This window comes from Sarcophilus harrisii, chromosome 3 (assembly GCF_902635505.1).
Source record: "Sarcophilus harrisii chromosome 3, mSarHar1.11, whole genome shotgun sequence".
Classification (NCBI taxonomy): Eukaryota; Metazoa; Chordata; class Mammalia; order Dasyuromorphia; family Dasyuridae; genus Sarcophilus; species Sarcophilus harrisii.
In genome coordinates this window covers 364972386-364988138 of record NC_045428.1, presented here as the reverse complement: position 1 = coordinate 364988138, position 15753 = coordinate 364972386, and the positions used below count along the sequence as shown (strand labels likewise).

The 15753-nt window shown below is 34.0% G+C and overlaps 1 protein-coding gene across 1 annotated transcript; it reads left to right on the top strand.

The window, feature by feature from the left end:
* The first annotated feature begins 13737 nt into the window (after positions 1-13737).
* On the top strand, positions 13738-14709 carry LOC100930076 (olfactory receptor 10G6). Its single transcript, XM_012544921.3, has one exon. It carries the CDS (start codon positions 13774-13776, stop codon positions 14707-14709), a length of 936 nt encoding a protein of 311 aa, XP_012400375.1. The 5' UTR covers positions 13738-13773.
* The last annotated feature ends 1044 nt before the right edge of the window (positions 14710-15753 follow it).

Below are 15753 nucleotides of genomic sequence, written 5' to 3'. Positions count from 1 at the left end.
AAAGTTAATATCACTTACCCAAGATTATACAAGAGGAAGGAATAGAGTCAAGTCTTGAAACCAAATCTTCTGAGAACTGTGACTCCAAGTTCTTTGTTCTTTTGAATATACCACATTCAGAGGACTAGAGAATCCAGATATTTTGACTACAAGTAAAGGTCTTACCATGACACTATGACTCCTTCTCTATACAACAGGAAATTAAATACTTTAATTTGATATCAGAGAGGATACCTTAGCACATTTTTGCATTTCATTGAAAGGGACAGAATCCTAAGTGGAAAGGATCATAGATCTATATAACAATTCTCTTACTTTAATTTCTTAATAATATCTTTCTTATTCCTATGTCAGAAAAAAACATTATTTGCTCTTTTCTGAGATTCTCCATCTTCCTTAAGCTGAATATTATAAGAATAATATGAGAAAATCTTACAAGCAAAGTAGGTATTGAATCAAGAATTCAACTGAGCATAGCAAATAAGGACAGACCAGAATAACAGAACAAGATATATGCTGCCAATATTGTAATAAGCCAAGAGCCAAATCCGATGATGAGTTAAATTTCTAAAAAACCTCAAAACATGTTGAAGATAAAAGATTCATAATTCTTTGGGTCTAAAATGCCATTCCACATATTTATGTATCATAAATTAATGAGAATTATGCAAATACATAACTCTAGAAGTCTAGAATAAAGAATATGACAGATGAGAAGATAAGAAGGCAGCTGTGAGTCAAAAAGAAAGATTTAAGAAATCTGAATGAAAGCAAAAGTCTAAGAAGTATCAGTTTCAACCCTCAATGAAATTACAGTACCTAGTTTTATGTTCTAAATTAAGTGCTGGTTCCTTAAGATTTAGCAGAAAAATAAAAAAGATTTTTAAAATCATATTAGATTAAAACATAATACATCCAATGTAATTATGAAAAGCTTAGTACAAAAGGAATCTTAATTGTATATAAATTTTCTCCAAATTAAGTGGTTCTTCCCCAGTTCTCTGATTTTGTCTCTGTTTTGTTCACTGGTTTTTCTTCTTTACCATATGTAGGCAACAAAAGTTTTACTTTTGCCTTCTTTTCCTTTTTCTAGTGTACTCAATAAACTGTGTTCTTCTATCTTTTCTCTGTGTTCTATTCTTTCACAGTCTCATGCATTAGTATGACATCAACTTAATGTGTATGAACTCCAAATCTGTATCATAATCCATATATTAATCCTCTTTCCTTCATTTCGACCTCCTTATTAGGAAATTTTGAGTATCTCACCACCACAAATTATTTATGTCCAAAGTCAAACTTAATTCCCCTCAAGTTGATATCCTCCCAAATTTCCATCTCTATTATTGACAACACCAATTTCTTAGTCAGTCTGGCATCCTTTTAAATTTCTGTCTCTTATCCAACTCCCTCAGATTAGTAAGTAAGGCTAATGAATTCTGCTTCCACAATTTTTCTTGATTCATATAATCATCCTAGTTCAGGCCCTCATTCATTATTCTTCTTCTACATTTTTAATAACAAACATATATGACTAGTTTTGCTGCCTTCATCTCCTCTTACTTACCTATCACTGGATAGCCCAAACCCTACATATTTTTGATTGAGAAGTATTAATGCATATCTTTAATTATGTCATGTCATTCACTGCTCAAGTGCTCGCATTCCATGTATAGCCTAAAGCCCATATTTGTAACCAAGAATTTAAAGGTCACAAAGAAGGAAGAGCCTTAGAAAGAATTGCCCAGCTAAATATCTTGTTCATAAGTTTTTCATCTCCTTTACTTTTTGATAATGTGGGAAAAGCAACAGTCTTCAAGTCCTATCTCTAACACATTATCCTAGGCAAATCATTTCACCAAATTGCACCTGATTTTTTTTTCCATTTGTAAAAATTGGAATAATACTTTTAATGTCTATTTCAGTGTGATTGACTATCCAGAAAGTGGTTCATAAATTTTAAATTTCCTTACAAATTATATTATATTATTAATTTTCTTATAAATAATAAATAAATATGATTTTAAACTTTTTGAGGGCAGGAACCATGTTTTATTCATTTTGCGTTCTCCAGAGCACCTAACGCAATACATTTCCCAGAAATTGTTGAAGAATAAGAGGGAAAAGCAGGGAATTAATCACCATATCTACATCTTTTTCTAATAAAGAAAACTTGAGTTTTCCCAGTCCTTTACTACTGACCTGCCAAATGCAAACTCTGTATCAAGACATACTTTCCTAATGAAAAATCCTCCTAAGAACAAATGCCAAAAAAAATTATAAAGAAAGCAGTATCTGCACTCCTAAAGAGTATGAGCTTATATTGGCAGTATCTCACAAGGGAGAGGATTGCGCTGAACTCCCCTGGTGCTCAGGAAAACAAGAGGCAAAACAAATTACATTCAAGTATTTACACATCTGATCTACCCTGGATTATAGATATTATTACCCTGGATAATTGCATATTATTCTGCAAAATGATTGGATTAGGCAAAAATTGCACCAACAATGAATTAATATCCCAATTTTTCCACATCCCCTTCACCATGTGATTTCTTTTGCCTAAATCATTTTAGTCAATCTGGTAGGTGTAAATTAATATCTCAAGGTTCTTTTAATTTGCATTTCTCTACTCAAGAATGATTTAGAGCATTTTATATAATTATAAATTGTTTTGTTTTTTATTGGAAAATTGTCTGTTTGTAACTTTTGACCATTTGACAATTAGTTGCTTTGTAATATAACTTAAGATCTGATATTGCTAAGCCTCCTTCCTTTACATCTTTTCATTACTACCTTTGATATCCTTGACTTTTTGTTCTTCAATATAAATTCTGTCATTATTATTTCAAATTCAGTAAAATAATATTTTGGTGTTGATTTAATTGGGATGGCATTAAACATGTAAATTAGTTTAGGTAAAATTATCATTTTTATTATATTAGCCCAGTGAGCTCATGAACAATTAATTTTCTCTAATTATTTGTCTGGTTTTATTTGTATAAATTTTTTTTTATCATTTTGTTTATATAGGTCCTGGTTTTATTTTGGCAGTTGTATTCCTGAGTATTTTTTACTATCTAGAAGTTGTTGAGATTTTTTTTGGGGGGAGGATAAAATAATTTGTATTTTTTCCAATTGCATGCAAAGATTGTTTTCAACATTCATTTTTATAAAATTTTGAGTTCCAAATTTTTATTTCTATCTTTTTTCCTTACCACTCCCTAAGAAAGTAAACAGTTCAGCATAAGTTATACATGTGCAATCATGTTAAAAATATTTCTGCATGTTAGTCATGTTGTGAAAAAAGAATCAGAACAAAAGGGGGAAACTGAGGAAAAGAAAAACAAATAAAAGTGAAAATAGTATACTTTCATCTGCATTCTGATTCCTTAACTCTTTCTCTAGTGGTGTATAGCATTTTACATTATGAGACTTTAGGAATTTTCTAGGATCATTGTATTGATAAGAAGAGCTAAGTCTATCATAATTGATCATGTTGCTGTTAACTGTGTGCAGTATTCTCTTGGTTCTGTTCATTTAACTTTGTATCCAGTTCATGTAAGTCTTTCCAGGTTTTTCTGAAATCTATCTGCTCATAATTTCTTATAGCACAATAGTATTCCATTATATTCACATACACCAAAGTGTTCAACCATCCACAAATTGATTGACAATTCCTTAATTTTCAATTTTTGTCACCACAAAAAGTTATTATAAGTATTTTTGTACAAATAGGTCCTTTCTCTTTTTTATGATCTCTTTGGAATACAGATCTAGTAATGGTATTGATGGATAAAAGGTTATGAAGAATTTTCTAGCCCTTTGGGCAAATTGCTTTCAAGAATGGTTAGATTAAGTAACAACTACACCAACAATGCATTAGTGTCTCAATTTTCCACATCTTCTCTAACATTTATTATTTTCTTTTTCTGTCATATTACTCCTTCTGATAGGTATGAAGTTGGTTTAATTTTATGTCTCTAAATAATAGTATCTTAGAGAACTTTTTCTTTGGAGCATAGGTAAATTTAATTTCTTCATCTGACAACTACCTATTCATAATAGACATAAATAAATCATTTGGGAAATGACTTGTTTTCTTATAAATTTGATTTCATTTTTTACATATTTGAGAAACTAATCTTTATCAGAAACACTAGTAGTAAAGATTGTTTCCCAGATTTCTGCTTTTCTTCTAATCTTGGTTGCAATTGTTTTTTTCTGTATGGAAACTTTTTAGTTTATTGTAATCAAAATTATCCATTTTGCATTTAATAATGCTCTCTATTTCTTGTTTGGTCATAAATTATTCCTTTCTCTAGAGATCTGAGAAAAATTATTCCTTGCTCTCCTGATTTTTTTATGATATCATCCTTCATGTCTAAATCATATACTCATTTCAACCTTATCTTGGTATACATTGTGAAATGTTGGTTGACGCCTAGTTTGTGCCATATTCTTTTCCAGGTTTCTGAGCAGTTTTTGTCAAATAGTAAGTTCTTATTCTAAAAGCTAGAGTCCTTTGGTTTATCAAATAGTAGATTATTAGAGTCATGGACTGCTATGTCTTGTACCTAACCTATTCCAATGTTTTACCGTTTGGTTTCTTAACCAGTACCAAATAGCTTTGATAGTTGCCACTTTATAATATAGTTTTATACCTAGTAAAGTTAGACCACCTTCTTTTGCATTTTCTTTTTTATAAATTCCCCTAATATTCTTAAGGTCTCTTTAGTTCTTCCAGATAAATTTTGTTGCTTTTTTCTGTCTCTAATATGTAGGGGTTTTTCATTAGTTTGATTGCTATGGCATTGAATAAGAATATTGATTTAGGTAGGTCATTTGAATTATATTGACAATTGATTTTTTTCCAGGTATTTAGATCTCTCTTTAATTGTGTAAAAAATGTTTTATAATTGTGTTCATATAATTCCTGTGTTCACCTTGGCAGGTAGACTCCCACACATTTTATATTATCTACAGTTATTTAAATGGAATTTCTCTTTTTTATTTCTTGATATTGGGCTTTCAAGTATTTTTTAAATTGATACTTTTGAATTCTACAGGTATCATATCATCTCCAAAGAATGGTGGACTTTTTTTTTTCCTTCAATGCTTATTCTAATTATTGCAAAAAAATTCACATTTATTATACAATATTAAATAATAGTATTTCAAGAACTTTATTAAATAATACTGGTAATAGTGGACATCTTCGCTTTATCTGTTCTTATTAGAAAGATCTCTTATAAATTTTTCATTACAAATCTTGTTATTTCTTTATAGATAGATACTAATTTCAAAATTAGTGGAAAATCCATTTGTTCTGATGTTTTCAAACTTATTAATATGAATAAATATGAATTAATTAATTTGAAATTAATGGAATAAATATATTTTACAGCAATTCTTTCTCTGTTTACATAATTATCCAACTTATGGTTATAAAATGGCCAATTATATCAATATTTACCCAAATATTAATTAATTAAAACTACTCATAGTGGATAATTTTTAAAAATATGCTGCCGTAGCTTCTGTTAATAGTTTTCCCAATATTTTTGCATTAAAATTCATTAAAAATTATCTAACTAATGCATTGCTGGTAGAGTTGTGAACGGATCCAACCATTCTGGAGAACTATTTGGAACTATGCCTAAAAGGCTATACAATTGATTAGACCCTTTCATCCAAAAGTGCCTTTACTGAGTCTATGTCCCAAGAGATCATAAAAGATGCACATAAATGTGCAGAAATGTTTGTAGCAGTGTTTTTTATGGTGGCAAACAAATGGAAAATGAGTGGAATGCCCTTCAATTGGGGAATGGCTGAATGATTTATGGCATTTGAAAGTAATGGAATACTTAGAAGAAATGAAGAACAGGCTCATTTCAGAAAAGCCTGGGAAGACTTATATGATGCTAAGTGAAGTGAGCAGAATGGGGAAAAATTGTACACAGCAACAGTAAGAGTGTGTATTTATCCACTATGATACTTAGCTTTTCTCAGCAATTCACTAATCCAAGGAAATTACAATAAACTTTGGATGGAAAATGTATCCAAATCCATAAAGAGAACTTTGAAACCTATATGCAGATCAAAGCAAATACTGTTTTCATCTTTTTTTGGTTGTTTTTTTTTTCTTTCTTGTGTTTTTTTCCCTTTTGTTTTAATTTTTCTCTCCCAACATGATTCATATAGAAATATGTAGAAAAAAAAGAATTTCTTTATAATCATTTTTTTTTATTCAAAAGAAAAGTTATCTCCCTCTATAGAGTTTTTTCTTTGATTTATCTCTTCCTAGTTTAGGTATCAGGTTTGCATTTGTTTCAGAAAAGGAATTCAATAGAATATCTTCTTTCTCTAATTTTATATACAATTATTTTTGTATTATTAAAGTTATGAGCGACATCACCCTGTGCATATTCACTGTGATGATTTTAAAAATTCTTTTATTTCATTAAATATTTCTCAATGACATACAAAAAAATTCTGACAATCAGTTCCATAATTTTGAATCCAAATTCTCTCCTTTACTTTAGTCCTTCCTACCTCCTTGAGAAAGTAAGAAATTTGATCTTGATTTTGCATGTGAACTACTGTAAAAACATAATTCCATATAAGCCACATTGCAAAAGAAAATGCAAATAAGATAAAGCAATAAAAATAGCTTTTAAAAGTATGCGTTGATCTGCATTCACACTCTATCAGTTGTCTCTTTGGAAGTGGATAGCATTTTTCAACACGGATTCTTTAAAATTTTCTAAAGTCACTGTTTTTATCAGAATAGCTGAGTCTTTCAAGTTAATCATCCTTGTGATATTGCTATTACTCTATAAAATGTTCTCCTGATTCTGCTCATTTTATATCAGTTCATTTAAATCTTCCCAGATTTTTTCCTGAAACTATCCTGTTTGTTATTTTTTATATCACAATAATCTTTCATGACAACTCTATACCACAATTGATGAGCATCCCCTCAATTTCCAATTCTTTGCCAATACAAAAAGAGCTGCTGCACATATTTTGGAAAAACCAAGTCCTTTCACTATTATGATTGTTAATTGTGTTTTCCCTTTCATTATATCTTCCTGTAATTTTTCCTTTTACTCCTTCACCTCTCTTTACAAAGAGAAATAAATCAGAAATGAAAAAGAATGATGTGATCTGAGCGATTTCTCTGCCTCTCTTCCCTTTACCTAGTACCTTCCCTAATCACTGATTTTTATACTTTTTTCCTCACGTTTTAATCCTGCCTTTATGATCTGCTTTCCAAAATTAAAATTTGTTTTACCAGTGATTCTTTCCTCACTCTTCAAACTTCTATCTCCCTTTTTCCTGTTGCCACTTATTTCTAGGTTAACTTTATTGTATTTCTGTATACAACTACTTTTTTGTGTGTGTATTTAAAATTCCTTTGCCCAATTAAAATAAAAAAGATTTTTGAGTTGCCTCCTCTTTGTCCACTTTTCCATGTTTCTATTTTCTCTTCTAGCACACTTTGGCAGCTGTGGAAAAGGTAGAGTGGAACAAAGAAAGGATTAAGGAAAGTAGAAGGAATATCAGATTATTGCAATAGTCCAGGTAGAAAGTGATGAGGATGTGAACTAGAGTGGTGGTCACAGGAGAAGTGAGAAGACATATGACAGAGATAAAAAAAGACCAAAAATCAACAACAACAACAACAAGATACTTAGAGGAGCCAAAGGTGACAGAATTTTTGCATTTTCTCATCTTTTTATCTGATGTAACCAAAACCTTTATTTTCTTGTTAATAAAGCTCTTGACAATTTATTTCAGAGGAACATAATTGCTAATAGTGATGTTAGTGAGATGTCTTTAACCTTGTGCCCCCAGGGGGAAGTCCCATAAGTAGGAGATTCCAGGGAATTAAACCTCTTTGACAAAATGTTCAGGAAAGTGTAAAAACCAAATGAGTCTAGGCTTGACTATGCTGAAAGAGACTTGTGACAGATTAAGGGAAGAAGCCCGAGAAGAGGCAGCCAATCTACCAACATCAGAAAAGGAGGCTGAAAGGGAAGAAAAAAGGGCAAAAGGAAACTGAAGATAACTGCTCCAGCTTGTACAGGTGGTAACTTCTCATTGTACACATTCACAGGGAATGACCTGAGAATAGATTATACAAAGGGATAATATTCAAGTGTGGGAAAGAAATCCTAATGGGATATTTTCTTATTAAAAAGAAATAGGTGAGTCACATTAATGTAGACAATTATTACCCTGAGACCCTTCTTAAAAATTAGTTAAAACAAAAGTACTCTCCACTCAATGTTCTCTAAAATATGGTCACTATAAAATTCCCTTTTGTTCTTTCTGATTTAGATGGGATCAAAGTCTGCCTTCATTCTAAACTGAATCCAACCAGATTTATGTTAGCAACCTTGATAATCATATTTTTTGCCCTAGCCCAATAAAAATGTCGTCTCCCAACATAAGGAAGTAGAATGAGAAAGGGGGAGATAGAAAAATATGTGATATTTTGGTGTAACAATATTTCTACCTTTGATATTTGTTGATACAACATAATTGGATTAGTGAATTATTAATCAGGAAATCAATAAATCAACAAGCATTTATTAAGTAGCTACTAAATACAAAACACTCTGATAGGTACTTGCTATGCAAAAGCAAAAGCAAATCAGCTCCTGCTTTGGATTTACAAGAAATTTGAAAGGCACAATGCACAATAATTTCAGTTATTGTTCAGTCAATTTGCAGTTGTGTCTGACTCTTTATGACCTCCTTTGGAGTTTTCTTGACAAAAGTCCTGGAATAGTTTGCCATTTCCTTCTCTCCCTTATTTTACAGATGAGGAAACTGAGATAAACAGAGGTAAGTGCCTTGCCCAGGATCACACAGCTAGTAAAAACCTGAGGTCAGATTGGAACTCAAGAAGATGAGTCTTCTGACCCCAGGTCCAGCATTCTATATACTGTGTCAAATAAATAGGCATATAAAAAGTAGATATTAAGTGATTTGGGCACAAATTTGCTAGCAGCTGAAGGATCATGAAAAACTTCATGTAAAAGGTAACAATTGATCTGAATCTTGTAGAAACTAGGGATTCTATGAAGTCCATATGAAGATGGAATTCAATACAGGTATGGGAAATAGACAATGCAAAAGCATGGAGACAGAAGCAATGTCATTTATGAAGGACAGTAAGAAGAATAGTTTAACCAGACAGTTTAGGGCAAAGCTACAGATATCTTTAAATCCCAAATGGAGAAAATTATATTTGATCCTAGAGTTAAAAAGCTACTACTATAATTTATTGAGTAGGGGAATAATATAGTCACATCTTTAGGAAATCCCTTTGGCAAATGTATGGAATATGGACTTCAAACAGGGATACCAATTAAAGTGGTGAGGGCTTAAGAAGAAGAGAAAAAGATAAAATTGGATGGAATATGTGATATTTTAAAATACTTAAATTTTTGCCTTCAATACTTGATGATGTGAAAAAAAAAACTGGAGCTATTAATTCTTAATCAATAAATGAAGAATACTTGCATCAATAAATGAAGGATACTTCCCTGTCTGCTTCAGAAGATAATCAGTTGATGTAGGTAGAAATTGAAAAGAATACAATGTAACAGTGACAAACTACTCTTTTAGAGTAGTTGTTGAAAAATGTAATGATTTATGTGCCTCAAATGTCAGTAGAGTCCAGCTAAACTATTTCTTTCATTCCTACAGTTTCCAATATTCAGGTCCTAAAGTAGGCCTACTTATTTTTAGATAGACAATAGTATACCTGACACTTTTGATTAAGAAATTTGTCAAGACATTAACAAATGCTCATGGATAGCTAAAGAAAGGCAAAAGAAACACAAGGAAATTTGTTTTAGAAGAAATAAGACTGGAATCCCAGAGTGGGTGAATTTAGCTCAAAGTGAAAAGAAAAAATGATAAGGGTTCTTAAGATAGTAAGGATTCTTCTTTTTCTAATGATAATAAAATGCTTTCAAGAAGGGAGATAATCAGCACAGACAATTTAGGGAGTTGGGCAGCAAAAACCTGGGTTTAGTCAGGAATAGATATAACCAGGCTATGGGAAATCAATAAGATATTTCCCAAGTTAGTCAAAGCTGGACTTTTATTTCTATGTTTTCATAACTGTTAAACCTTCATAATTTGTACTTTTATGTTCTCTTACTAATTAGAATAGTTTTTGTAGTCACTGAAAAAACTGGACCGTGAAATACTAATGGCAACAATAACAATGTATAGAGATACAGGAAACTAGTAGGAAAAGAGCAGCAGAAGGAGCTAGAAATGTGAGACCAAAAGTCCAGGTTTTTCCCCCTAGAAATTATCCTGTATTATCTCCCAACCCACTTTTCAAAAGGTTTCTTTAACAAAGTAAAAAAGTGTAGAATTTATGAGGTCCTAAATGATGGTGTGATGGGTACAGAAACTGAAGTACTGAAAAAAATTAAATTATTCCCTAGGCTGCCTGGGGGAAAAGCTCTGATAGAGATAAATTTAGTGACATGGTTCCACCCTTTGAGGAGATAATCCAGTCAGAAATCCAAGTTATGTCAAGTCCCTGAGGCTAAATTTTCCCTTAAAACAATTGATAGCCTGTGACTTCTCTACTGCCCTCCTCTTTTTCCTTACTCTCCCCATGCCACATGACATCTCTCCTAATTCCACTATGCTTCTCAAACCCTTTCTCCTCCTAGGGTTCTAAGTACTTTTCAGGGTTTAGCCTGCCAGCTAAGAATATGTCCAAATGCCAATCCTTTATATTGGGTAATTGTGTTCCACTAAGGAACATGCTTTCACATGATTTCCCACTGTGTTTCATACTTAACCACTCCTGGTGTCTATTATATCCCTTTTTTTTTTTTTATCTGTAACCTCTTCCCTAAATAAACTTATCTTTTGAGAAAAAAAGACAAGGACAGAAAAAAACAGAGAGAGAGAGAAAGAGAGAGAGAGAATACTCTAGATTTATCTATATATCTATAAATATATATTTATATATATATAATTATTTAGAATCTGTTAGAAAAGATTCTTGATTTGGGGTTTATGATATATTTAAAGGAGAGTTTGATCTTTTATGGCTCAAACTGCAGATTTATTTCAACATAATTGAATTCCTTTATAATCCTACGTAAAAACTTTATTCTGAGAAGGGGTCCATCAGCTTCATCCCATTGGCAAAATGATTCAAGGCACAAAAAGAACTTCTGCCCTACTAGAATGAAAGTGCAGATATGTCTAATGTTTTCTTTTGTAACTCAGAGCCCAGGCTTTGTAACATAATAACGTTAGGTCTTATAATTTAAATTGTGAATAAAAGGATTGCCCTGAACTCTTGCTGGGGAAAGAGTAAATGGAAAATAGAAAGGAAAGCAGCCAAAAAGGATAGTAAGCATGAATTTTATTTAGGGGCAGTGCTTGTGCCCTCAAAAGAGTAAAATATCTATTAAATCATTTCTTTTTTGTAGCTTGGTGTGACAAAGGTGTTAGGATAAATATGATTAACAATACCTTCCACTCTTATCAGACTCAGAGGACAGTCTTAGCCTCTTTGCTTCTTTTCTATAATCTCCCCCTTAGAAACCACTAATAAATAATCAGCTTTGAGGCTACCCTCAGAGAAACTTTAAACCTGCTACAACAAAGGTAATATTTGAAAACTCTCATTGGGAGCTGAATGGTGTCTACAAAATCTCTAACAGATTTGTCAGCAGCTTCTGGCTTATCCCCTTTCTTTGCCCCTCTTTATTTTAACTTTGCAGGTTTGGAGCTCTACTCAGGAAAATAGTCTAGTATCATGTAGAAAGAGAAGTACCACTAATGCTGCAGTATCCCTGCAAAGAAAGGACAAGAAGCATTGTAGAAAGGGTAATGACAGACTGCCTCTTTTCTCTCCCCATGGGGAGAGGAAGCTTAGGCTTTTTTTTTTTTTGCTTAGTGAGTTAATATGAAGAAGAATTGGTAAGGAATGGAGATCAGGAAACCTTGGTTTCATTATGAATTTAGTCCAAATGTTCACAAAAATTAATGGTCTTATTCCCTGCCTCCTGCCCAGTACCTGGATTTTTCCACTTAGAATCAGCAGAGAGATGCTTAGAACCAAGAAAAGGAGATGTCTTCTGGTAATACCCACCAACCCTTAGATTTCTGAAAAATAAATATAATAATGACTTAGACTCTTTAGAACTCAGTTTAGAAATCATCAGGGTGAAGGAAACTTACATAATGCCTTCTTTTCAGAGGTTTCTAGAAAGTTAAGATATATGAAACACTTTCCCCTTCATGCAAACAAAATAGTCACTACTCCTGCAGGGCTATGGCTCTGTGTTGGGACTATCTGTGGATGTTACTGACAGGGAGCAACTTTACTCTGGGATTGAGACTAACCTCAGATCCAGAAAACAATGTCAATTTTGATCTAATCAACAAGAATTTAAATTAGTACCTACTATGTATCAGGTACTGTGCTAGAATTAGGGATATAAAGAAAGGCAAATATAATCCCTCCCCTCAAGAGGGTCATAATCTAATGGGGGAGACAAAATGAACAATCACATGCAAAAAATATATATGTGGAATGAGTAATTTCAAAGGGAACACACTGTCAAAAAGGACTAGGAAAGACTTTTTACAGAAGGTGAAACTTAAGCTAAAACATTGGACAGAAAGATAAGGAGGGAGAAAATTACAGGCATGGGAGGTCAGTCAATAAAAATGCATAGAATCAGGAGATGGAGTATTTTGTGTGAGGAACAGCAAAGAGGACAGTATCACTGCATTGTGAAGTCTCTATATATGTATAAGGAGTAACAAAACTGAAAAGTTGTCAATATTAAGGGCAAGGGGGAGGGAGAGGAAGGTTATGAAAAGTTTAAAAAGTCAAACAAAGGATTTTATATTTGATTCTGAACATAAAATGGAGTCACTGAAATTTATTGAATGTGAGGGGGATGAAATAGTTAGAGCTCTGCTTTAAGATCTGTTTGATGATTCAGTGTTGGACAAATTGGAGTGGGGAGACATTTGAGACAGTAAGATCAGCCATAAGACTATTATAATAGTCTAAGCATTAATTAATAAGGGCCTGCATCAGGGTGGTGTCAGTGTCAGAGGAGAGAAAGTAGTGTATATGAGACATGTGGTTTATTGTACCAAAAGGACTTGGCAGTGATTAAATATGAAGAGAGTGAGAGAATATTAGTCAAAGATGACCCTTGGCTAACCTGGGTGACTGGGAGAATGATGGTGTCCTCAATAATAATAGGAAAGTTAAAAAGGAGGGATTTGGCAGAAGGGTTAGGGGAGGAAGGTAATGAGCTCACTTTAGGGTTTGTTGAATTTAAGATAGCCAATTTGCGATGTCCATCAGAGAGTTGGAGTTGTGAAACTAGGCTGAAAGAGGTGCTAATAAATCTGAGAAGTGTGTGTGAGGGAGAAAAGTGAGAGAACACTGAATTATTGGAGAAACATGTAATAATTAATTAATCTGGAAGAGAATTTAGAGATTCTTAAATTCAGCCTTCTCATCTTAGACATAAAGAAACTGAGACCCAAGAGAAGGACTTGCCTGAGGTCACATAGCTAGTAAATAAATAAGGCAAGATTTGAATGCAGATCTTCCTAATTCCAAGTCCAGTACTCCTCTCTCCATTCTTGCTAAATATATAAACTCTAATGTGCAAGGCTTGATGCTAGGAGAGGTCCTGAATTCTCCTTCTTGTAGTCTCTTTAGCAGCAGGAGTTAACATCAAGGCAATGCAAAGTGGCAATCAAACTTTTGTGACCCATTTCATCCTGGTTGGCCTTCACCATCACCCCAAGCTTGGGGTCCCACTCTTCCTGGTCTTCCTTGCCATCTACCTCCTCACCATCTCTGGTAATGGGCTGATCATCCTCACCATACTAGTGGATGTCCGACTCCATCGCCCCATGTACTGGTTTCTCTGCCACCTCTCTTTTCTGGACATGACCATCTCTTGCGCCATTGTCCCCAAGATGCTGGCTGGCTTTCTGTTGGACAGCAAGGTTATCTCCTTTGGGGGCTGTGTGATTCAGCTCTTCTCCTTCCACTTCTTGGGGTGCACTGAATGCTTCCTCTACACTTTAATGGCTTATGACCGTTTCCTTGCCATCTGTAAGCCCCTGCATTATGCTACCATCATGACCCGAAATGTCTGTAATTGCCTCGCCTTGGGCACTTGGCTGGGTGGCTCTCTCCATTCAATCTTCCAGACTTGCTTCATGTTCCGTCTCCCCTTCTGTGGCCCCAACCAGGTCGACTATTTCTTCTGCGACATTCCCGCCATGCTGCGGCTCGCCTGTGCCGACACCATCATCAATGAACTGGTCACCTTTGTGGACATTGGTTTCTTGGCCCTCACCTGCTTTGTGCTCATCCTTACTTCCTATGGCTACATCGTAGCCGCCATCCTTCGCATCCGCTCTGCTGATGGACGCCGAAACGCCTTCTCGACCTGTGCTGCCCATCTCACTGTGGTAGTTGTCTACTATGTGCCCTGTACCTTCATCTACTTGCGGCCAGGCTCCCAAGAGCCAGTGGATGGAGTGGTGGCTGTTTTCTACACAGTCATTACACCTTTGCTCAATCCCATCATCTACACACTTCGTAACAAGGAGATGAAGTCAGCATTGTGGAGGCTGGGGGGGCACAAAGAAGTGCAGCCCCATTGACCCCCTCCCCCATCAAGGCAGATTGAAGCAAAACTTTGAACTAAGAAAGGCAGAACACCAGTATGAGAGGGATTTTCTAGAGGAAGGAACGAGAGTTATATAAAGAGAAAAATATGGAGGTCTTGGGAAGGATCTCTGAAGAAACAGAAACCATCTCTCATTTTTATTGTAGTTCCACTGAAAACACAACAGATAACTAAGATGGGCAGTTTGCTAAGATAATAATTAGAGACGAGTAAAAATGTATCTAATTAGAGTTTCTTCTCTAAAAGGCCTTTTTAGCTTGAAATTACATCTTAGTTTGAAGAGAACAGATACTTTTGGAGTTTTGCATTTAACTAGGAGAACTCAAGGATCTCTAGGACTCCCAAAGTGTCAGATCCATTAAAGGTAAATTCCAGCTAAGGGCTAAGATTTCTAATAAGAATGAGACATATATACTGGAAGAGTAGTAACTGCTATATTCTATTAAGTCATGGGTAAATAAATCAAGGGCGCACCAACTCCATTCTTTCCTAGGAATCATTAGGTTTGCCTTCTGCTTCTTAGGATAGTTATTTATAGTGAGTGAACAAGGAAGATCACTTCTAAAGGACATGAAAACTGGCAAGTGCTCAGTAATCTATGAAGAAACCTGATTTGGAGATACTGGAGGTATGAAAGAGGCACACATTACAAGAAACCCCTGTTAACTAATTCCAGTATGCCTACTCCCAGACCATAGCAGACAGGAAAAGAAAGAGGCTCTTGCAGAAGGCTTCACATACAAACTTAGTAGCACAGGCCTCTTTAAAGTTGTTCTATCTCCAAACTTAATTTTCTAATCTTTTATGTGTTCCAAATGTCAAGAATTTGGTGGAGGTGGGGAGAAGTTGTTCAGAACAGGATAGAATGTTTCTGAGAATTAATGTACGGTGCCTGCATATATTTTCTGTTCATAGTACAACAGAGATGGAAGAATAAAAGGAAAAAAATGAAAAAGATACAAGAACATTCAGTTAATGTCTAGGATGATTTATCAAGTACTTCACATATGTCCAGAAT